The sequence below is a fragment of the Octodon degus genome, unplaced genomic scaffold (assembly GCF_000260255.1).
Source record: "Octodon degus isolate 3935 unplaced genomic scaffold, OctDeg1.0 scaffold00002, whole genome shotgun sequence".
NCBI classification, from domain to species: Eukaryota; Metazoa; Chordata; class Mammalia; order Rodentia; family Octodontidae; genus Octodon; species Octodon degus.
The window spans coordinates 36,142,056-36,167,584 of NW_004524578.1; the positions used below are offsets into that span (position 1 = coordinate 36,142,056).

The following is a 25,529-nucleotide window of genomic DNA, read 5'->3' on the forward strand; positions in this document are numbered from 1 at the left end:
TTTTTTTTTTTTTTTTTTTAAATGGTGGTCTTGGGTGTCCATGCTAGGTAAGTACGTGGATTCTCTGGGAACTCTTTTGTAAGAAAATGTTTGAGACAGGGTGTTATTAAGTTGATCAAGATGGCCTTGAATGTGATGCCCCACCTACTTCAGCCTATCTCTTAAGTAGCTGGGATTGCAAGCCACCATACTTACATGGGGTAACTATAGTGACCTCTTTTACTCTGAAAACTTTCCTTGATTAGATAGATAGTAGATAGTATGATTACTCTTAACTAGTAAAGTAAGAAGTGATCAGAGAACACTTCTCCCTGAAAGCTTCTGCCGATAATCCCACCAAATCTCAAAACTGCTTTAGAGAACAATTTGCTTGGGTGTTTAAATCAACAAATTTTGTTTTCTATCTGTAAGGCACTTCATTTTATTCCCTTGTAAAATTCAGTTGACTTAAAGTAACTTCACCAAATTTTTCTGAAGGCTATTCTTCTGAAAGTTTAAGTTATACTTTGAGTAAGGTATGTAAAAATGTACAACAAATTTTAAAACTTTCACTGCATTGAATATTAATTTGGTTTTAAAACAGATCATTGTAGTCCCTTCACAATTTTGCTGTAGGTGAAAAATAATCCACTTTGGTGGTGTTTTTTTCCAACTTAAAATCCTCTAATACTTAGTGATTTCACATCTTCATAGTGATCAGTGGAGATGAAATACAACCTGGGCCTTGAAGAATGTCTAGCATTTTGATGGCTGACAGCCTTGCAGCCAGATATATGGAAGTTGTAAAGCCAAATTAAAGTGATCGTATAGCTTAGAAAAAGCTGTATCAGGGCCTTGAATGGCAAATGGCAAAGTTGAGACTGTTTTGAAAGTAATGAGAAATCACTGACACTTTCCAAATAAGGAAGAAATGTGATACTATGATATGGCTTATGACAATCAGTTTGTGGAGATGTATAGAATGTACTGTAAGAAAAAAAATGGAACAAAAATGTAAATAATTCAGTTTGAGAGAATACTTAAAATACATTGGTGCTGCTTATATCTTTTAATAGATTACAGAGTTCAGTAAACTTTTCTTGGTAATTATTTCTTCAGCTTTCTGTATGGATTAGCTTTCCATTTGCTGGGTCATATCAACCACCCACAACTTAAAGGAGGAGAGGTTTAATTTAGATCGCAGTTTCAGGATATTCAACACAAAGACAACAGGCTGCAAGACAAGAACATCAGGGCAGAAGGGCCTGAAGGGGCAGAGCTGTTTAGTGCGTGCCTGCCAGGAAACAGCAGGGAACATTGCCAGAGAGACAGGGGTAAAGGACCAGGTCTAGTACCCAGGGCCACGCCGCCTTGCACTACCCAGGCACACTAAGAAGAGGGCTCTGCCAGTCCGTTTGGCAGCTCCCACAGCAGTTAACACACTTCCCACGTGTTCCCCAAGTGCTGTTGAAATTAATCTCTCTATAATGAATATGGCTGTTATTTTTCCTTGAGGCTTTAATGAAACAAGGTATTTATTTGCTAGGTAGCCTTTACACTTTGTTATCTTTCCAGGAACAGAATTTTGGGAAGGGAGAAGAAATTATTTATTCTCACTGAAAACTACATCCTGCCTTCATGGATGTTGTTTGGCCTGCTTATGAAATAATCGATTAGGCACCATTATCAAAGAGCCCAACTCTGTGCTATTTTGTATAAAGGAAACAAAATAAATTTTTCAAATACATCCTACATTTTATAAAATTATGAACTTTTGACTGAACCTTAAATTGATAACAGCAAGTGTTAAAAATTAACTGTTCTAGTACTTTTTAAAATATGGGTAAAGAAAAATACAGTACTTCATAAATATATAGTCAGAGTATATATATTTAAATAGGACAAACTTGTGATTTTACAAACTTTAGGGCAGTTTAGTAATGGAAAATTTTAATAATTCTTAAAGATGACCTTTTAGAATCCCAAGTCTGATCTCCGTGTTCTTCTGTTTAGACCTTCCATATTGACCTCAGAATAATGTAAAGTTTTCAGTTTGCTTCTGCAGTGTGATCAAGTGTACAGACTATTACTCTTCTTTTATTGTGGTCATGCTTTCTGTTTGAAATACTTCTGTCCTGAACATCTTTGTATTTTGTTTTTGTCCTTCTATCTGGAAGACTTCCCCACCTTTTGGTTGGCTGTCTTCCTACTCATTTTTTTTTTTTTACTCCAATTTAGATTACCAGGTAAATCAGAAAGCTTCATATTAGTTTCTGCCCTCTCAAATCATCCTATACTTTTATAGCAGTTTGTTCACCTTTTCTATTTGGTAAGGTGTTTTCCTCATTAAGTTAAATTACAGGAAGTGTGTGTTGGCACAGATCACTCAGAGGATGCCTATACTAAATTTTAATAGATACTGCTAAATTACTCTCCAAATAGATGATGTTACTTTTTACTCTGTTTAGGAGGGCCTGTTTCTCTACAATCTTATGTCATTACATTGTTGCAGAATTTCCAAGAAACGGAACAGAAGAGGAGACATTTTTAAGAGGACTTTAGTGGTGTGTTGTCCCAGCCATTAGAAATTCTCAAAACTAGGCTACGCTCCAAACCAAGAAGAGGCCCCCATTTATCTGACTTGGGGTGTCAAGCAAGTAGAGATACAGAAGTGAACTAAAGGCAGTCATCCTAGCAGCTAAACCTATCTTGGCCTTTAAAGAAAACATCCTGTGAGTCTCAGGATGTTGGGATGTTGTAAAGCTTATTTATAACCCCCTTTGTTAGTGTTGTCGGTGTTGGTCCCTAGTATTGCCTCTCCAAAAGAGAAGATTCCCACAGGAAAACTGCCTGAAGTGTCTCCCCTTTATTAGTGAGAAAAGCACAGGACCTGATGAGAAAAACCTAAGTCCACATTCCTGAGGGAGGGGTTGCTCGAGGAGTTGCTGGCCTGAGCCAGAAAGATTTTATGGAGCTCCTAGTTCTGTTTTGACATGGTATCTTTTTTTTTTTTTTTCCCTAAATTTGCAATAAAATATTCCCCTTTTAAAAACTGTAATTATTTTTAGTGAGCTGAAACATTCTCTTATACATTAACAGACCAACTATAGATCTATATTCTCATTTTTCTGCTTAGTTGCCAAAACGCTTTACGTATCAAGAACAGTGAGTGATTCTTAGTAATATTAGTTATAAAGATTTATAACAATTTGTTGACATTTTATATAGTTTCTATGGCTCAAGTTGTATATCCTTTAATGTCCTTCTGTACAGCTCAGATATTCTTTTTAATATCCCTTTCTTGACTCACATGCTATTAAATGCTATTTCCTTGCTTAAAGTAGTTGATCCAACTTTTGTTTTTATTTCATGAATAGTACAGAATACTGTGACTCTCTAGAAGCTACTGGTTCTAAAGATTCTTCTCCTTAACCTTTTATGCCTTTTATATTCATTACATGATCTTAGCACCAAACTCACTATAGTTGTGGACTGACCATTCTAGTCTTCCTATTCCACCTTCCAGTGTGGATTAACCAGCACAAACCTAATGTACAGTGTGGTCTTTTATCATCATTATTATTATTTTTATTATTATTTTTACATATTTAGTATAGGATCTATAGTGTCTCACTACACAGATGGGACTTATAGTGATCCTCCTTTTTTCAGCCTCTCAAGTGCTGGGATTACAGGCGTGCATCACCACACCCAGTCTCAGTCTCCCTCTCAGGCTGCCCCAAGGGTGGGGCTGGCACAGCATGCTGGGGATCGAACCCTGTAGTCCCTATAGTATGGGGTTTTTTTTTGGCAGAAGCAGGGATTGAACTCAGGCCCTTGCACTTGCCAAGCAAGCGTTTATTCTACTGAGACATCTCCCCAGCCCCTGTGGTCTTAATAAACAAATGTAGGGTCTTAATAAACAAATGTAGATACCACAATGACTTGGCTATAAAGAAAGATAAACTCAAGGCTTTTTTAGGTAAATGAATGCAAGTAGAGACCATACTTCTCAGTGAAATAAATCAGACCTGCATGTGTAGACATTGTTTTGTTTCCCTAGTGTAAAAACCTGAAAGAATAAATAAAATCTGAAAGCTATAATAGATATTATGAATGAGAAAGAAACTGTTCAAAAGGAAGAACAACTGGGATGAGGGAAAGGAGAAAAGAAAGAAAGATTGAAGGAGGGAAATATAGAAACACATACAAATGATAGCTAATTGTACTACTAATGTCTATTGGTTTATTGAAAGAAACAATGCTTAATGTTTTTGACCAATTTTGTATGCTTATGTCTGATAATCTGAACAACTATTTTGAAGATAATAATATGCAATATAGCAACCATTGTTGAATTCATACATTGTTTTTTGAGATTCTATATTGTTTCTAATGGTTTTAAAAATTATTTTTAACTCTTTAAAAATATAACTTGGCCATAAAATACAGTAAAAAATAAATAAATGTAGAATGACTGAATTGTGACTATTCTAGAGTGTTCTATTGGAAAGGAACAGGTACTTTTGTAACATGTGCAATGTTTGCTGCCTTCTTTGGCTGCATTTCTATTTTTATGATGAAATAATTGAGGGACAAGGAGGAGGGACATAATCCTGTTCTTTAAGGATCACAAAATTTGACAAATCTTTTGTGAAGTTTTAATTTCAGAAGCTGTTGATTCATTGCTTTCAGCTGTGTGATTTCCAATTTGTTCTGTGTTAGTGTCCTCTGCATTTGTTAAGAGTGGGCTCGGGTTCTGAGGTTGCATTTTGTTCCTTCTCTTCATTTTGTGTAGCACTGTCTTCTGCCCTTTGTTGTAGATCTTTGCTGTAGTTGTAACCTTCACACGTACTGAAGTTCAGGTGGAGCTCTACAGAGTTTGGAGTTATCCAGCTGCGTCTGGCTTAGGTCTGACTGCTGTGCTCAGCTCCTTCCTGCTGCGGACCTGGGCTAGGACTGGGTCTGGGGGTTCCCGGAAGTTGGCAGCAATTCCTACTTGTCGGGAGGGGTGGGGACGTACGGCAGAGTGGTGTGGGGCGGCCCGAGGGGATGGAAGAGGGTCCGGCCCACGCTGCGCCTGGGCTGGGACTGGTCCCGCCGGTGCAGGGTAGCAGGAAGCTCTCCACACACTCACCGGACCTGGGCTAGGACTGGGTCTGGGGGTTCCCGGAAGTCGGCAGAAATTCCTACTTGGCGGGAGGGTGGGGAGGTATGGCAGAGTGGTGTGGGGCGGCCCGAGGGGATGGAAGAGGGTCCGGCCCACGCTGCGCCTGGGCTGGGACTGGTCCCGCCGGCGCAGGGTAGCAGGAAACTCTCCACACACTCACCGGACCTGGGCTAGGACTGGGTCTGGGGGTTCCCGGAAGTCGGCAGAAATTCCTACTTGGCGGGAGGGTGGGGAGGTACGGCAGAGTGGTGTGGGGCGGCCCGAGGGGCTGGGAGAGGGTCCGGCCCACGCTGCGCCTGGGCTGGGACTGGTCCCGCCGGCGCAGGGTAGCAGGAAACTCTCTGCACACTCACCGGACCTGGGCTAGGACTCTTTTGTGAAGTTTTAAGATATTTTTTAAACATCTTTGTGAAGCAAGTAAGCAAATAATGATAGTTATAAAAAAGCGTGAGAGTATTGTATTGTACATCTAGAATTATAAAAAGGAATTAAGTAGGACCTTCAGAGACAAAAGCCTTACAGTGGCCTTTGTGAGTTCAGAGGCAGCTGTCTCCACAATGGAGACAGCCATTGGTATGCTGGATAACTGCGGGTCCAGTAGCGTTTGAAGTTCATAGATCTGGAAGTGACCAGTACAAGTCTGCTTAGAAGGATGAAGAAACTGGAGACCAGTGTTCAGAGACAATGGTGAAGACTGCAAGTCTTCCAAAAAAAAGGAAGATGCTTCATTTCCCTTTTTATTCTGTCCAGGTTACAAACCTATTAGTTGGTGCCACCCACAGCCAGGGTGGTCTTCCCTGCTCAGTTTGCTGACTTACTTGTCAGACATCCACAGAGACACGCGGAATGTACCGGCCCGATAGGTGGTTCTTATTCTAGGCAAGTTAACAGCACAATTAAGGATCATGGGGATAGATACAGCTATTTAATTGTTTTATTTTTTGTTAACATTTCATTTCTCTAGGATTGCAGGCCAGGAGGGCAATTACTGAGGTGAATGGTTCCTTTATGTCTAATTTTACTTTTTTTTTTTTTTTTATCTATTGGTGTATTTTAAATGTACATAATAACATTCATCACTGGGAATTTATACCTGTACCCAGTACACCTTGCTGCTTTTTGTTTCCCATTCCCCTCCCCTCCCTTCAGCCCCTCTTCCCTCTTTATTTACAAAAGCTTTATTTCCATTTTTTCCCTTCTATTCTTTTTTTTTCTTATCTCTTCTCTCCCACACCATTCCCTTTCTCACTTGGACATATTCTTCCCAGTTCCAGATATAAATTGTACATTTTGATCCTTACTTACACTTTCAGTTTCTCACACCAGAGAAACTACATGATACTAACATGTGTGTCCAGCTTGTTTCACTTAAGAGTATGGATTCAAGCATATCTATTTAGCTAGAGGTGTCTCAAGCTTATCCTTCTTTATGGCAGAATAGTATTCCATTGTATAAAAAATGCCATTCTCTGGTGGATGGTCATTTGACCTGTTTTCAAGATTACCTACTACAAACTGCCATTATAAACATGGGTTTGTATGTGTCACTATTATATGATGCTTTTTATTCTTTTGAGAAGATAAAGAAGGGGAGTAGCTGGGTCAAATAGAACTTCTAGTTTTAACTCTTTGAGGGCTCTCCACATTGATTTCCACAGATGTACTAGTCTGCACTCCCAACAATAGGAGAGAAGGGTTCATTTTTTTCACAGCTCCATTTGTTATTGGTTGATTTCTTGATAAATGCCATTCTTTCTGGAGTGAGATGGAATGTCACTGTTGTTGTAATTTATAGCCCTTAAATGACCAGTGATACTGAACACTTTCATACATTTATTTGCCATTTGTACTTTTTCACCTAAGAAGTGTCTATTCATGTCACGAGGTCTTTAAATGTGGGGGTTTAGAGTTCTTTGTGTATTCTAAATATTTTAATGGAACTTCTTTGAGGAACAGCTGGCAAAAATTATTTCACATGTTCTTGCTGTCTCTTCACTTATTTGGTGGTTTCTCTTGCTGTTTAAAGCTTTTTAATATGGTGAGATCCCAGTTGTTGTTTCTTTGTGGTAGTTTCTGTGTGATCAGGGTTTCGTTCGCAAAGTCTGCCTACACCAGTGTCTTCAGTTGTCCAGCTTATTATACCTTCAAGAGTTCTACCTACAGCTGAAGCAGATTTAGTGTTTCTTTTTTAATATTTAGATCTTTGGTCCATTTTGATTGTAGTTTAGTGCATGGTGAAAGATATAGAACTAGTTTTAATCTTCAGCATATGAAAAGCCAGTCCCCCCCCCAACCCCCCAGCACCCTTTATTAAAGAGGTTTTCTTCCACTAAAGGCGTTTGGCTCCTTTGTGATAGATAAGGTGGCTAAGTATGTCTGGAGTTATTTCTGCATCTTTTAATCTGTTCCATTGATCCTCAGTTCTGTTTCTTTTTGGCAGTAGCATGCTTTTTTTCTTTTTGTTACAGTATCTTTACAGTGTAAGTTTCAAGTCAGGGATTGTGATGCACCCTGCCTTGTCCTTGTTTTATAAGATTGTTCCTGTTATCCTAGGTCTCTTCTGGTTTCATATAAATTTTAAGAGTAATTTCTCTAGTTCTGTGAGATATGCTTTTGGAATTTTGATAAGGGCTTCATTAAATTTGTATAACAACTTTGGGAGTACGGCCATTTTAACTATTGGTCTTCCTACCCAAGAACAAGGAATAACTTTCTATTTTCTAATATTCTCATCAGTCTCCTTTTTCAGAGTACTAGGTATTTTATTTTTTAGATGCTATTGTGAATTCTGTTGTTTTCCTAATTTTTCTCACAAATGAGTTTGTTATTTGTGTACAGGAAGGCTTTTTTTAAAAAAAATGTATTTGGTACAGGATATCACTGTGCAGCTTGGACTCACAGTGCCTCCTGTTTTCATCCTCCCCAGAGTTGGGATTACAGGCATGTGCCAGCATGCACAGTCTCGGCTCAGCATGCCTGGAGGTGGGGCTGGCATGGCATGTGGTGCAGGGTATCAAACCCGGGTCCCTGTGCTTACCTAAGCAGGTGCTTAGTCCACTGTGCTATCTTGCTGGTCCTTGGCTATTGGTTTTTGAGTACTGACTTTGTATAGAGCCACACTACTGAATTTGGTTATTAAATCTAGAAGTCTTGGTGGAGTTTTTTTTTTGGGGGGGGGGTTCTTCTATGTACAGTAGCATACCATCTGCAAATAGTGATAATTTAACTTCTTCCTTTCCTGTCCTAATTCATTTTCTTTCTCCTTTCTAATTGTTCTGGCTAACATTTCCAGAACTATGTTGAATAAGAGTGATAATGGTGGACATCCTTGTGTTTCTCATTTTAGAATGAAAGCTTTCAGCTTTTGTCCATTTAGTATAATGTTAGCTATTGATTTTTTTTATCAGATTGAGATGGAGACCATCTATTATAATTCTCTGTAGAGTTTTTATCATGAATGGTGTTGGACTTTGTCAAACACTTTCTGCATCTATTAAGATGATCTTGTGGCTTTGGTTCTTGACTATTGATATTGTATATTACATTTATTGAGTTGCATATGTTGAACTATCCCACCATTTCTGGGATGAATACTACTTGGTCATTGTGTATAATCTTCTTGATAATATGCTGTATTCTGTTTGCCACTATTTTATTGAAGATTTTTTTGCATCTCTGGTCATTTGGAAGATTGACCTGTAGTTTTTGGTTGGATCCTTCTCCGGTTTGGGTATCAGGGTAATACTTGCTTCTAAAAATGAATTTGAGAGGCGACCAAATAGCTCAGTGGATTAAAGTGCCTGCAAGCAGGTGCAGGAGCTGGGGATTCGGTCCCCAGGCCTGACTTGCCAGCCCTGTCCCTAAGGCTTGCTGAGACAGCAATTGAGACTGGGCATGGTGGTGTGCACCTGTAATCCCAGCTCTTGGGAGGCTGTAAACAGGCGGATCACTATGAGTAGGATCTAGTAGTGAGATCCTGAACACCCTATAGACCCTTCCCTAAAATACAAAAAAAAAAAAAGAGAGAGAGAGAGAGAGAATAAGTTTGGGAGTATTGTTTCTCTTTCAATTTCATAAATGAGTTTGTGAAGTAGTGGCATTAGGCCTTCTGTAAATTTCTGATAGAATTTAGCAGTGAATCCGTCCGAGCCTGGGCTTTTCTTTGTTGGTAGGTTTTTAAGTACATCTTCATGTCATTAACTGATATTAGTTCATTTAGTATTTTTATATCTTCTTGATTCAGCTTCTGCAATGCATATGTATCTGGGAATCTATTCCTTCTATGTTCTTTAGCCTAGTAAAATACGAGTTCTCAAAGTAGGTATTGATCTTTGGATTTCTGCAGGATCTGTTTTGATTTCACCATTTTATTCCTAATTACATGGATATGAGTCTTTTCTTTCTTCTTTTTGGTAAGGTTGGCTTTGGGTTTGTCAATTTTTTTGCTCTTTCAAAGAACCAGTGTTTCAGTTAATTGATCTGTGCATTTTTTCCTTAATTTCCATTGCATTGCATTTCTGCTAATTTGATTTTTATGTCTGTTAATACTTGTTTTGTATAGTTGGGCCCACTGGTATTTGGTATATATATATATATATATATATATATATATATATTTATGGTTGTTATCTCTTGCTCTTGGATTGTTTCCTTTACAAGGATGTGGTGTAGGTGTAATGATCTTGTTTGTCTCTCCTAATCAGTCTTGGTGTAAATCTTCGTTGTCTGCAAATAGAATAGTGACCCCTGCTTTCTTCTGGATTCCTGACTCATGGAGTATTGTTTTTCATCTTTTGACTTTCAGTCTATGAATTTCTTTTTAAGTTATATGTGTTTCTTCTATGTAGCGTATTGATAGATCCTGTTTCTTGATCCATTCTGCCAGTCTGTTTCTTTTGATTGGTGAATTGAGACCATTAACATGGATGGTTTTAACTGATACATACTGACTTATCCTTGTCATGTTCTTTTCCTGTTCTTGGTTCCCTTTTTACCACCTTGTATTTAATTGCTTGCCTTGCTTGGTGGATTCATTCTGTTAGAATTCAGGAAATTATAAGCCTTGTTAAATCTTTTTACAATGTGTTTCAGAACATTTTGAGTGCTGATTTTATGTTCATGAATATCCTTAGATGTTTTTGTCATAGAAGTATCTTATTTCTCCATCAGTTTTGAAAGATCATTTCACAGGGTACACCAACCTGTGTTGGAGATTTTTTTCTTTGATAGTTGAAATACTTCACTTGAAGATTTTGACTTGAAGGTTTGTGTTGAGAAATCTGCTCTGATTCTGATGGGCTTTTCTTTACATGCGGTTTCTTTTAATATTTTTTCTTGTATTGTATTTCTGGAATCTTGGCTATTATGCCTTGGTATAGTTTCTTTTTTTTTTTTTATGATGGCTAGTTGGTGTTCCATATGTCTCATTTAACTGAATGTCAAATTCTTTTTCTTTTCCAAGGACATTTTCTGCCAGTACTTCCATGAAGAAGTTTTTAATTTCATTTGCAGCTTGTTCTGCTTTTTGACTCATCAATTTGATGTTATTATTCTTTGCATCATCTAAAAGCTACTGGATTGATTTTTTCATGGCCCTTTGTTATTTTTAATAAATTTTTATTTCCATGATTGATAACTGCAATTCTGTCTTCTATATCTGATATTCTGCCTCACATTGGCTCATTTTCCTACATATGCTTTCAGTGGAATTTTTAATCTACTGTATATTTGAATTTGTTTCATGGTTTCATTTTTTTGCTATGTGGAAGTTAATGATTTCCATCATTTTTCCAAAGCTTCTATATTTTGTTTTAATGGGTATCTGCTCTAGGGTCACTAAGCATGTCTTTACTATAGTCATGTCTCTGTAGTTATCTGAGAAATTATTTCTGATTTGGTCTTTTCTGGAGCCTCATTCACCTGCTTTGTTACTTTTGCCATTATTACTTCGTAAAGTCCAGGTGAGTGGATTTCAAATCGTTCCATGTCATTGCCCCCTGGGCTTGCCTTTATTGACTTGGAAGTTTGGGGTTGCATTTTGTTTAAATATCATCTCATTTTCTAATTTTTGTTTGTTTGTTTAATTCTTGGGTTGTTGCTTGTAAGTTGCTTATGGAGAACAGCTTTATAACTAGTACTTACAACCTTTAGGAAATGACTAGAGATATCTTCCAAGTGTAGCTGGCTTTTGGGTTTTGAGTCTGTTTGAAGATCTACCTCTTTAATTTATTGAGGATGAAAAATTGCTGCCTACTTGTCCCAGCTCATGGTTTTCTGCACTTGCTTATATTGCCTTTATGGCCCATAGGCAATCTCTTTCTTGGTATAACAGGAAGAACACTGATTAGAACAATCATGTCACTTTGGCTAAAGTGGTACAGTGAGCTATTGCAGTAGTATCAAACACAGTCTAGAAAATGACAAGCTGTGTAGAAATTAGTTTTCCATCTTTAATTGTATGAACTAGATTTGTGTTTAAAACAAAATACAAACCCTAAATTGTAGGCTGTAAGTAGTCCTTCCGTATGGCTATTAAATTTCAAGGGCATTGTGGAGGAAGAAATAGAAGAAGAGGAAGAAATTAGGAGCAAGGCTGGAGGACAAATACAAACTTGGGAAAACTAGAGAAGAACGCAGGAGAGAAAAGAAAAGAAAGAAATAAAAAAGAATTAAAAGAACAGCAAAATAACTAGGAACCATATTAACACATAAAAAATGAAAAATAATCAAAATAAAAACAAAAGTAAGAAAAAAAAAGAAATTAAATAAGAAAAAGTCTACTTCAAGGCATGTTTCTGCTGTCACTCTTAGACAATGTGGGCAAAGTCCAGATCCAAGTTGATTAATCCCAGAAAGTCAGCTGGAGCTTTATGGTGGGGTAGTGGTTAATCCCAGCAAGGCTGCATGTTTAGTTCCGCTGAAGCTGAGGCAGCTTTCTAGCTGTGAGGCCGGAACCTGATTTGTTCAGCCTATAACACCCCATGTACTCCTGCCAGCTTGAAATTGGCAGTCTCATCGTGACACTGAGCTGCTAGATGGAGCCAGCCTGCAGCTAGCCGTTCTGAGTTCTGATCTCAGCTGTGTTCTCTTCAATTGGGTACCAACCAGTTGCCCTCTGCTGGGGGACATCTGAACATGACTAACTCACCAGCCAGTGCTACCCACTGTATTCATTTGTCCAATCCACTGGTGCATTTTTTTGTGGAGGCCTCCAGGGTTTCCAGTAGTCACAGTGTGTCTTATTTTGTTTTTTTTTTAATATATATTGTTAAGAATTTGTATTTACTGAAAAGAACTTCGTGTAATATTAAATAGAGTTGAATTTAAACTTGGAGACTGTAGGTAGTGTTTAGTGCATTCTCATTTGAAATGACTGATGGGTAAACATGCAAATATTTTTATTTCTCTTATAGGAAGTTCGTAAAGTCAACGAAAGCATCAAATATAACCACCCGTTGAGAAAGTGTGTTGACACAATACTTAAAAAGGTAATTAAATTATATTATCTCACCTATTTCCTTTTAAATATGAATTTATATAAATTACTGCTTTTTATAACAAAACTTCAGGAAAATATGAAAAAAACTATGAGTAGGGTCTTCCCAATACAAATGGAAATGTTTGCCATAAGCTAATATTAATGTGTACATAGTGCTTTTTTTGTTAAATTCGATTTGTTATTTATTTGCCACTGAAATGTGGAGTTAGTGGTGATGTTAAATAATGTATTCTAATTGCCATGAAACAGCAATAGAGAGCCTTTAAATTGTCATTGTGTATTATCACTAATGGCATGTGTCCCATAAGAAAAGAGACTTTGGCCTCAGTAACTTGTTTCAATGGACTTCCTACATGTCATTTTATGAAATATTTCATTTATTGTTAAATAATTGACATTATGAAATACATAACATAGACATTTAATAGAAAGCCATACAGCTAAGATTTGATATGGCAGTACTGAATTAGCCAAACTCATATACTTTCAAAAGTGATTATTTGCAGAGTTCTTCCATTTTCTTTTATATTTCCATCAGAACTACTAAAATATGTCTTCCTGTGTTTTAAAGCAGTTATACTGATTATTAGCTAAAGTTTCTTTGGCTAAAATCTTAGTCATAGGAATAAGTTTTTAACTGTGTCTCTTACTTGCTACTTCTTGAGACTTATTTATAGAGCTTATCTAACTCACCCAAGTTCATATACGTAATACATTACTAATAGTATGGCAGTATTCCATATAGAGTATGTAATTCTGTCTACTGTGACTTTTAAAAATTTAGCTTCTTGGCTTTGTCATGATTCTTCTTAATTGATTAAGAAAATTAAAAAAAAAAATTGACCGAGGGGCCAGGGAGATGGCTCAGTGGAATAAGCGCTTCCCTGGCAAGCGCGAGGGCCTGAGTTCAATCCCTGGTTCTGCAAAAAAAAAAAAAGAAAATCAGTCAGTTTTTGCCTTTTTAGAATAATTATCTCAAATACTCATTATTTAATGTAGATAAGCTTTTCTATCTTCAGCATCCTTCAGTAATCATATCTGAATATTAAGAGAAGTATGAATGGAAGTTACTAGTAACAACACGTCTTTTAAAATATTTTCCAAAAAGTATTAGCAAGGAGAACTATTTAGAGATGCTAATAAAGAAAGAGTACATTTTTAGAGAATTTAGAAATGATCGAGAATGATAAGTTTTTTTTTTTGAACATTCTAAAGCCTTTATTTAGCATCAGATAGATTATTTCATTATAACACTTGTTGAGAATGATAAGTTTTTAATGAAAATAAATTATATGTTTTACAATTAAATAAAAAAAAATCTGCCTGTTCCTTTTAGTGCCCTACAGAGTATCAGGAAAAAATGGGTAGGAACATGGATGATTATGAAGATTTTGATGAAAAGCGTAATACCTATCCAAGTGAAAAAAGTCTGGTAAAGTTGCATAAACAGGTAACTTTAATTATTAATTATAGCTTCATTAACAGATTTTAAATATATTTATAATTGTTACCTACAAAGAAGGAATTCTGACTGTGTACCTAAACCTTTCTTTGATCTTATCTATATCAGTGAGTTTTTTTTGTTTATTTTTTTCTTTTCTGTATTTAGCACAGGGTCTATAAGGTCTCACTATGTAGATTGAACTTGTAATGATTCTCCTGTTTTCAGCCTCCCAAGTGCTGGGTTTACAGTGCCACCATGCCCAGTCTCAATTGTTGTCTCAGCATGCCCAGCAGGCGGGGCTAGCATGGCATGCCAGGGATTGAACCTTGGCTGCTGCCTCTGCCTAAGCAGGCACTTTAGTCCACTGAGCTATCAGGCCAGCCCTTTGTATCAGTGTTTCTGAAATATTTTAACTTTGTGTTTTTGGACAGAAGTGCTCTTGGAAATTAGTAGGGAGAAGTACAACTATTGTATAGAACTCTTACATCATTTTCCCACCCAATAAATGCTACTATCACTTCTCTGTTGTGAGAAAAATAAGTATATACATACCTACCTACCTACCTACCTACCTACCTAAAGAATGAGTTAGATGAGAACAATGACAGGTCTGCCCCTTCACTTCCTTTTTTTAGGTGATTTATTCAGTTCAGAGGCACCGTCGAACTCAAGTGCAATGGCAGATTCTTCTGGAACAAGCATTTTATCTAGAAGATGTAGCAAAAAATGAAACTAGTGCCACCCACCAGTTTGTTCACACTTTTCAATCTCCAGAGCCAGAAAATCGATTTATCCAGTATTTTTATAATCCTACAATTGGTAAGTAATTTTATATAAATGTCAAATTTTAATGATAGTTTTCTGCAAGAAAAACGTATATGTTTTCATTAAAGCAAAGCTGAAATTCCTTGTATTATTTTATTTTATTTTTATATTTATTTTTTTTCATTATTTATTAATTTATTTATTTATTTAGTGTGTGTGTGGCCAGCTCAGTCCACCAGGGGGCGGGGGCTGGCTGGCATGTGGTGCTAGGGGATTGAACCGCGGTCCCTGTGCTTTAGCTAAGCTTGTTCTAAATAGGTGCTTTAGACCACTGAGCCATCTCACCAGCTCCTCCTTGTATTATTTTACTGTGTGGTAATATGTATTTAATAACAAACTTTCCCCCTCGAAATACTTGTCATATAGCATATCTAGTGTTTTTCACTATTGTTTCACAAATAGTTGAAATCCTATGCAATGCATCAAACATGTTTTGTATATTCATGATATACACTTAAAATAATTATAATTTTAAGAAATTTACATAAATTTGAGTCTCATTTTCAGTTTTGACAGTCTATTAAAATATTCTAAGAAGTCCTCATTTTATTTTATTTACTTTATTTTATTTTATTTTTATGTATTTGGTACAGGGTCTCACTATACAGCTCCATAGTGATCATCATGTTTTCAGCCTGCCCAGCACTCTGGGATTACAGGCGTGCACCACCATGCTCAGTCTCTGTGGCTGGCTTAGCACATCTGGGGGTGGGGCTGGCACAGCATGTGGTGCCAGGTATTGCACACCAGTCCCTGTGCTTGCCTAAGTAGGCACTTAGTCCGCTGAGTTATCTCACCAGCCCAAGAAGTTCTCTTTGATTATTTTCATTCATTACTTTTTTTTAATGAATCTACATACTTTAGTTTTCATTTTTTTCTGCAACTGCTTATGACACTTCTTTTAAATGTTATCAAATTTAGTGTGAAGAAACTTACTTCATGTACCAGATTGTCTCTGTACCTAATTTCAAGTTAACATCTTTTATTCCAGCAGCTATATTCCCTTGATTATCATTTGAATGGATTTTAGTATGAAGACTTAATAACTGAATAAATACCTCGGAAAACTTCAATAAAGATTCTTTCTAATTAAACAGTGGCACAATGTGACTGATGATAGTTTTTATTCAACAAAATTTGAATACATAAATTTTGTTCCTTGTTGGGTGCTGTATGTGTATTAATTAATTTTTTGTGGAACTGGGGATTGAACTAAGGCCCTTGCGCTTGCCTGGGAAGCGCTCATTCCACTGAGCCATCTCCCCAGCCCCAAAAGCACTTTTTTTTTTTTTTTTGGTGGAACCGGGGATTGAACTCAGACCCTTGTGATTGCCAGGCAAACACTTATTCTGCTGAGCTATCTCCCCGGCCTTATATGTATTAATTTAAAAAGACAAAAATTCCTGCCCTTGTGGGTTGAGAAAAACATACAGTGCATGCACACAGTAATAAATAAAGGTGATAAGAAGGTAATTAGTGCTAGAAATAGAAATTCAGGGCAGATGACTTAACTGCTAATATAGATTAGGGAACCTTCAGTGGATAGTGAGCCATGGGTCAGGAAAAGATTGCTCAAGAAGCAACTGGGATAGAAAAGAGAAAGAGTGGCGCAATGTGGATTTTAGAGATTAATTGATAAGGAGGAATATAGCAAATCTGGATTTTAGAGATTAATTGATAAGGAAGAATAAGCAGAAAGACTAGAAAAGGAGTGGCCAATGAGATAGAAGATAAACCAGGAGAAAAATATTTTGAGGAAAAGGGTGTGTAACATACATTTCATTTGTTCAAGATAGGCTTCAACATGAATACTGAGATTTGCTCACTGGAAAGAGAGATGGAAGAAAGGTAATAAAGCTTGACTGAGGTTTAGAAGAAGGAAGGCAACTAAAGATATGGTAGAAAACTGTCATGATGTTTTCCTTATTAAAGAGCAAAGAAAAGGAGTAGCTGACAGAGGATTGGTGAGTATAGGTAAAGAAGAAATTATAGCAAGTAATATGGGAATGCTGCAGAGAGAAGAAATTTGATATGGGATAGTGGAGAGTTCTGGAATGGTGTTTACAGATGAGAAAGAGTAAACTATGAAGTTAGGAGTAAGGAGCAGAGGTACCTTAGATGTGAGAGTATGTAATAGTGGAAACGTGGGGAAGTTCTATTCTGTTCATTTCTATTTGCTTAGCAACATGTAAAGAGTAGGTATGGGAGGCAGAAGGTTTTGGAGGAGAAAGTATACAACAGTACTCTCAGTATTTTGGTTTAAGGAAGACTGTAGGAATGTGTGACATAGTGTTGAGGGCAAGCTCAGAGAAAAGGCAAAGAAACTGAGGATCATAGTCAAAATAGGATCATGTAAGTGGATGATGAAATCACCAGAAATTATGCTGAGCTTAGAGTTGAAAGGATTTACTTCTATTAGGTGGGAGCTCAATTTTTCAGTATATAAAGTGAAAGCCTTTCTGAGGTATGGCTGAGTAGGGTAACACAGGCTTAGCATACAGGAGGCCCTGGGTTTATTCACTAGCCCCTTAAATACAAATAAGGCTTTATTGAGCTTTCTTTTTGCTTTTAACTTTTATTCTTTCTGGGTTTTAAATATCTCTATTTATCTATCTATCTATCTATATCTGTATCTATATCTATATATCTATATATATTTATTTTGTATTTAGTACAGGGTCTCTATAAGCCACACAGCTCAGGCTTGTAGAGATCCTCGTGTTTTCAGCCTCCCCAGTGCTGGGATTACAAGCATGCACCACCACGCCCACTCTCTTAACTTTTATTTTTACCTAAATCCCAACTTAATCAAACCAGAATCTCATAATATAGTCTCATATACCTAGGTTCTTCTAATATCAGAAGTTACCATATTAATTTGCTTTTTTTTCTCTGTGTATTTCCTTAATGTTTTACACTTGAATTCAAACATGGTGCCCTTTTGCTTCTTAATGTTTCAGTGTGAATTTTTAAAACTAGAGATACATTCTTACCAGTTGCTACTTTCAAAATCAGGGAATTATTATTGATACTGTCTTGTTATTCAAGTCCTTATTGCTTAATTATTCCCATGATATCCTTTGTAAAAAAAATTTTACATCCTGTGTTGTATTCAGTTGTCCTATCTTCTTAGTCTCCTTAAATCAAGAACAGTTTCTCAGGCTTTATTTGTGTTTTATAACATAGAAGTTTGTGGAAGGTATGGGTCATTTTTTTGTTGAATGTCCTGTGGATTAGGTACAGGTTCTGCATTTTGGGCAGGAATATCACGACAGTGACATTATTTTCTGCTCATTTCATTACAGCAGGAAGTACATGAGATCACAGTTTGTCTCATTACTAGTGATCATTTCACTTGAGTGATACCTGGTTTCTCCACCGTCATTCTTTTTATAATTATTTTATTGGATATATTTTGAAATAGTAAAAATACCCTGTTACTTCTCTATTTCCCTAATTTTATTTTTCTTTTATCTTTTAGAATGGTACTGGGAATGTCTTTTGCGACCGTGGTTTTACAGGATTCTTGCCGTGGTTTTGTCCATCTTTTCTGTGATTGTTGTATGGTCAGAGTGTACGTTCTTTAGCACAACTCCTGTCTTATCCCTCTTTGCAGTCTTCATACAACTGGCAGAAAAAACATACAATTATATTTATATTGAGGTCAGTTTACTTTATATCTGTTATAAATATATTCATAGTTTAACCCTAATTGTTGTGTTTTTCTCATATATATATATATATTTCTTTTAGTAATAATGAAAGCAGTGATGTTTTCTACTGTATTACTGAGACTTCCAAAAATGAGTTTACCCAGACTATAAAAAGTGAACTGTATTTAAAGAGAGGTGAAAAAGTACAAGATAGTGAAGATTATTTTATGAGAATACTTTGCTCTTTATGTCAGTGAAGCTATGTAATTTAGGGTCTTTATGTGAAGTGTTTTCAAGGGTATGGGAAAAGAAACTTACTTTAGGAGATAGACTTGAAACTTGTAGATCTAGGTTATTGAACTGGTTTCAATAGATTTTTTTTTCTATAATTTCATTTTCTTAGGTGATTTTTTAAAATTCCATCACTGTGTTTAAATTTCAGAACATCAATAAATGTTAGCTTGAAATAAACAGTTCCTGTGATACTCATTAGTCTTAATCAATTTTTTTTCCAGATTGCTTGCTTCCTTTCCATCTTTTTCCTCAGTATTTGTGTTTATTCTACTGTATTCAGGATTCGTGTATTTAACTATTATTACTTGGCTTCTCATCACCAGACTGATGCGTATAGTCTACTTTTCAGTGGCATGTAAGTGGGATTGAATTTCGAAATAGAAATGTCTCCATAGTGTGTATCACTGTGGATCTCTCCTGTTCCTTAATGTTTATGAATGAGTATTGCACTGACACCTACATTTCTATGAGCCAACTGATTTTTAGTACCAGCTAAATCCTCCTTGAGATTTAAAGTTAAGTAAGACAGGTTAGGAGGGAAAAGAAAGACATAGGGAGACCAAGTTTACCAACTTAAGATTCAGTTTATAGATGAGTTACTTAGTGGAAATAATTGAAAGTTATCTTTTAATTATTTGGTGCCAAATTTAGAGACTGAGTCATACCTGCAGAATAATCTGAAGATCAGTGGCCTCAACTTGTTTTGAGGAGAACTAAGAAAACTGATTGGAATATGTGAGGATTTGGAGCTAATTTCTTGAGGATTTAGAGTTAACTTAGAGAGATGGCTCTACCTTGGGCTAGATTGCACAATATTGTTTACTTTTCCATTAGTCCTATGAGATAATTGTATGGGTTATGACATATTTATAGACTCAGGAAAGCTTAAAGGCATTGATATCTCAAGCATTTTTAAGAGTTTCCTTTGCTTTACAATAGTTTTGGACTTACTGGAAGATGCAAATACACTAAGGAGCCTATATATACACCAAGCTTCTTCTAGGGTGGTATCTTGTATACCTGTTTTATAATATTAATATCAAAACTAGGAAATTTACATTAAAACTTTACTGAAATTACAATTGAGCTACAGAGTTCTATTTTACAAAAGAACTTTCTCATATTACATCTTTATATTTACACCCCATCAGCCTTTCCGCTCCCAATTCTTCAACTCTAGTTTTGTAAGGTACTTTTTCTTTGTCTGGACAAAACTGAACAGTTCTTCATAGCTGTACCTGTCTAAGTGACACGTTTTGATACTTTAGACCTATTACGTACTGGGTTCCATTCACTTTGTGGATGTTACTATCTCTGTCATACTGTTAGATGGCTTGCACAGATGGTGGAATTGAGGAGGCATAGACAAAAGTCCCTCCACAAGTCATGCAGAGAAAACAGTGGTGGACAAAACAATCACAGGCAACTCAAGGCTGTAGTTTTGCTTTGCAGGTACTGATGATTAGAGGGATGTGATTAGTATTATGTTCTGAATATCACCCAAGTGAATAAGGGCAGTGAACATTAAGAATTCAAAATATATATTACACAATTAAATGAATATTATAGCTAAGTGATCTGAATACATTTGAGTATGATATAAAATATATCCTTCTGCATTTTTATATTTTTTTAAATGTTTACTGTAGGTTATTTTGCCGTTTGACTCCTCCTTTATGTCTTAATTTCCTGGGTTTGACCCATATGGATTCCTCCATTTCTCACAAGAATACTCAGCCTACTGCTTATACATCTGTAAGTATGAAAAAAAAGAAAGAAACCCTTTGGGTGTGTTATGTATATAAGATGTTACTGGAAACTTTCTCTGAAAGATTGTATATATAACTACTGATGACTTGATAAAAGTGATTTGCTTATCTTCTTATTGAAAATGTTTCTTGGTTCATTAGGTTGTCTAACTGATTCATATTAAAAGACCTAACTGAAAATAACATTAACTTTCATATTTATAGACTTTATATACCTTGGGGTAGGATTTATAAAATACTAGTTTTCTATAGAAGAAAGTCTTAGTAGAAAGCAAGTTTTTTAAAATGAGGTCATTCATTGCTTTGTGTTTAGTTTTTGAGAAGTTTAAAGTTTGGTTTATTGATATAACTAGTTATGGGAAAATTTCTAGTTATGTAAAGGAATGAAAAATAGAGAACTATGCTGATATACCTTTCCTGTTTTTTGCTCTTCAGATTATGGGTTCCATGAAAGTTTTATCCTTTATTGCAGATGGATTCTATATATACTATCCTATGTTGGTGGTAATTCTCTGTATTGCTACTTATTTTAGGTAAGAAATTTAACATTTTTCCTCATATCCTTAGTTTGATCTTGGTATGTTTTCTTTGTAAAAGTCTTTTAAATATTTACTAGTTGCATCTTAGTTGTTTATTTTGGCTTTGAGGATGCTGGGGATAGTTTGAAGAAACTTCTTTAATGATTGAGTCATTACAGATATTGTAATGAAGAGAAGTAGTGTTATTCTGCTACAGTCACTTAAGCTATGAAGTGATGTGATTAATAAAGTACATTAAATCCAAAGTCCTGGCCTTTGTCAGTGACAGCCAATATAACTCGCAAACCCTTTTGTATCTAACTTGTTTCTAATAACTCATAATTTAATCTTAGGGCTTTCCCCATAACTATTGCTGGGTTTCTAAATGCCTCAAATCACGGCCATCATAATGAGTCAGGTGATGAGCAGTTATAACCAGGAATACATCTAGGGCCGGAGAAGAAATTCTCCTCTAGTTTCGAAAGGCTTATGATGGTCTGTTTGTTTTAATGTGGTTAGAGAAAATAATAGAATCTTGGCAAACATAAAATTCAAAAGCAGTTAACGGACAGGTGTTCTGTCCTTAGCGCCCTTCTGCACTTTCATAGGTGGAAGATCCTCACTTACGTTTGTCTGCCCTCTCACCTCCTAACTGCTCCTTGACGCACCAGAAATACCACTTTTTGAAAACACTGATCAGTTTTCTTTTTTCTTCTGTCCTTTTTTTTTATTTTTGGATGGTATAGGGCCCAATATAGTTTACTTCTGTAAGAAATCTATACATTGTAGTGAGAAAACTGCTTGGGAATAAGCTTCTTAGAAAGGAAAATTGATACTTCCTAAAGAATGCTACATATAGTACTATGTAATTTTGCAAAATAAATAATAAGGAAGCATAGGCTTCTTAGAAGTAACCATGCTAAGGAACAGTTTATCTAAATGTTTACAATGGAAAATAACACTTGTCTTTATGAATGTCTAATTCTGTTAGTTTGGGCACCCGTTGTTTGAATCTGCTTGGTTTCCAGCAGTTTATGGGAGACAATGATATGACATCAGACCTAGTTGATGAAGGAAGAGAATTAATCAAAAGAGGTAATTTTGTCTTTTAAAGTAAATGAAAAGAAAATGCGAAGTGCTAAGACCAAGTGAAGGAATAATGATTGTATAATTTGTATATAATCTTTAATATATTTTAAGAAATTAGAAATTAATGCTGTTTAGCTAAAAAGCTATGTTTTTTAAGGAAAAGTAAATTGAAAACAAATGTTTCAGCTTTCTGTAAGAAATTCTGCAGTATAAATTATATTTACAACTTAAAACAGCTTTTTATTGTCTTAGAGTTGTTTTCATGTGTGTCTTGAAACATATTTTCCAAGTTTTATGTTACTATGAAATTTATTAGTCACTAGTATAATGCTACATGAGAAATCATTCAATCCAAGGCTATTTCTCTTCTTATATGGTCCTTAATGTGAGAATGCAAGCACTATAGTGCACTGTACTAGAGGCTAATCACAAATTGAATGTATTAACTTATTGATATTCAAACAGTGGTAGAAGGTTGGATGGGAGGAATTTGACTTGGAACATAGGTATTTGGGCATTCTCTGAAATTCCCAAGTACTTTATAGTTCTTCTTTAATTTCATTGAAGGGAGGGTTTAGTTAATACAGTAGTTTTGTTTTATGTTAATTAGATCTCATCTGAGTAAGATTTTTACAAATAGGACTGATAAATTAGGTTTAGAGGACAGCCAAAATTATAGTATATCCTAAAGGGGGGGTGCTATATGACTTAAAAATAACAAGAAAAAGGACTCCTATACAAAAAGACAAAAAGGTATGAATTCAGCCTAGAAGATACAACTAAAAAGAATAGAAGTTACAGGGCAACAAATTTTAGGTCATGAGAAAATATCTTATTACTCACTGTCTAATTAAAAATATTAAATCAAATTTGAGATAATTTTTGTCTCTAGAGAAGAGAAAAAGACAAAGGCAAGAAGAAGGTGAAAATCGAAGAAGAGTAAGTATAGTATTTATTAAATCACTTAAAAAATAATAAGAATCTTGCTGATTTAGAGTAATTGATTAAAGGTAGAAAATCAGGACCATCCAAATAGCTCAGCAGATTAAAGCATCTGCTTAAGCAGACACAGGGACCAGGGTTCAATCCCTAGCTTGCCGTGCTGCCCCCCCCCACCACCTGTGACTGAGACTGGGTGTGGTGGCCTGTGCCTGTAATCCCAGTGCTTGGGAAGCTGAAAACAGGAGGATCACTATGAATCTGATCTGTGGAGTGACACCTTGTACTAAATACATTAAAATAAAATAAGGGTGAAAAAGAGTGGGGAAATGACTCAGGATATGTTTTTAAAGGAAGGGGATTTTTATTACTTTCATATGCAAATGCTAGCTGTCTTGTCTTTTTTTCCCCAAAATGTTACTAGTAACTAGGTGGTTTGTGCCCAGTGGCAAAGTTTGTTGCCTAAGGTATGTTTTTTCAGTAAATATTTGTTGGAATGAATGAATAAATTCATGAACCCTTGCTATTAAAGTAGTTTTTTGTTGTTTTGTTTTGTTTTTTGTAGTACACAGGAAGAGCTCGAGACCTTGCCCTTGCCAGGCAGGTGCTTCTGCTGCTGCACTTATCTCCCCAGCCCCTTAAAGTAGTTTTGATTGCTTTAAAATTGTTATGCTTTCTTTGCCCTAACCAGCGGGTTAGTCAATGAGGACGCTAGAGGGGGAGTGGGGATGAGAAGGGACAGGAGACACAAGAAATGGAGACAAGTTCTGATCAAGTCTCGTTTATTCAGGGGAGGTGCTGGGCATATAAAGGGAGTGTAGGAATGAAGAACTCTAGGCTCTTGACCTTAGCAAGTATCTAGGCAACGGAGGAAGGTCCCACCCCTGGGGCATAGCACGTGATTCACGGGGAATGGGCAAGGCAGAAGGTGCAGAAACTTAACTCAGCAGGGGAATAGAAACTTAAGAAAATGGTTGACACTATTATAAAATGGATACCAGTTAATGGCTTCCTACACTTTTTAATAACGTGGCATTAATTTTATCCCTCTTACTTCTTCATTTGCTAAGGCAAACTAACGTCCTCTTAGTGAAAAGTAAAAATTGAGAAAAACTGTTTATAATTACAACAAGATTTTAACACCTAGAAGTATTTTACTGATCAAATGAAGGAGAAAGGAAATTTGATAGTTGTCTGTATTGTAGTATATATCCTGTAAAAGGAAGACTTGTTCTTTTTTGTTTTCTTTTTAGAAAAACATTGAGATACAATTGATTTTATGAAAAACGCACATGTATGTTACATATTCATCTTGAGGAGTTGAACATACCTCTGATACCATTTATTTCAAGAGAGATTACTAGGATCAAAGAATAGAAGTCACTAGAAAAAGATTTCACCTCTGAGAATTTCTTAACTTCCACCATTTACCACAATTATAATGTTTTGCTCAAATGTAGAAAGATATTACCTAGTCAGAGAGTCCAAAAACACCTAGCATAGTTTAGATGAGACCTCTATAGGTTAAAATAGATGACTGAATTCTATAAATGTCTTTATTAGAAATCACAGTTAAAGGTGACTGATTCAAGTAAGTCACTTAAAATGATTAAAGGCACTATGTTTATACTAATAGTAATATAATTTTGTTGAAACTAATCACATACAGAATCTGTTGACACTGCTATTTTCTATTCTTTTGATATGTATTCATTTATATTTCCTTTTAGGAATGGAAAGAACGTTATGGACACAATAGAGAAGATTCCACTAGGAATAGAAATGTTCATTCTGATACAAAAGAGTCCAATTTCTCAGATAGTAATACCAGTTGGTGTAAGTAGTTTATATTTTTTTATTTGCTTAGAGTTTTCTCCTGTATCTGTGTACATAGAGACTGATAATTAGGATACCAATCTAAAAATGCCTAGATTTTGTAAGAATCATCTTCACTGACTGTACTTTTTATTTTTCCTTCACATGTACAAGGAAAGGGAAACTCAAACATACATTCTAATAGGGGAAGAAAACACCAAATGAGTAGTAGAATTATACTAACCTAAATAACATAAGCACTTATCCCATGCATATTCAAGTACTTATTTCTACTATTTGTCTTGATGTTTTTCTGTATTTTTCTATAGGTAGATATCAGTTACTCAGCCATTTTTATAATAGTTTACTGACTAACCCATATATGTCAGATATACTCTCCCATGTTTACAGTTATACAAAGAAGATAAATGTCTTGTGTTTGGGATGTGCACATTTTATTTTATTTTATTTTATTTTATTTTTTTCAAAATTTTATTGATAAACAGCAATGAGACAGTTTCAAATCAAATCGGAAG

The 25,529-nt window shown here is 35.7% G+C and overlaps 1 protein-coding gene across 2 annotated transcripts in view; it reads left to right on the plus strand.

Moving 5' to 3' along the window:
* The window catches only part of Lmbrd2 (LMBR1 domain containing 2), a 53,260-nt gene that overhangs the window by 14,579 nt on the left and 13,152 nt on the right, over positions 1-25,529 (plus strand). For both annotated transcript variants that reach the window (XM_023712025.1, XM_023712027.1), the window contains exons 7-16: positions 12,562-12,636; positions 13,984-14,097; positions 14,727-14,910; positions 18,398-18,579; positions 19,085-19,218; positions 20,513-20,618; positions 21,068-21,165; positions 22,142-22,245; positions 23,132-23,178; positions 24,909-25,014. In XM_023712025.1, the coding sequence (XP_023567793.1) occupies positions 12,562-12,636; positions 13,984-14,097; positions 14,727-14,910; positions 18,398-18,579; positions 19,085-19,218; positions 20,513-20,618; positions 21,068-21,165; positions 22,142-22,245; positions 23,132-23,178; positions 24,909-25,014 (1,150 nt within the window). The remainder of the gene's footprint in view (positions 1-12,561; positions 12,637-13,983; positions 14,098-14,726; positions 14,911-18,397; positions 18,580-19,084; positions 19,219-20,512; positions 20,619-21,067; positions 21,166-22,141; positions 22,246-23,131; positions 23,179-24,908; positions 25,015-25,529) is intronic.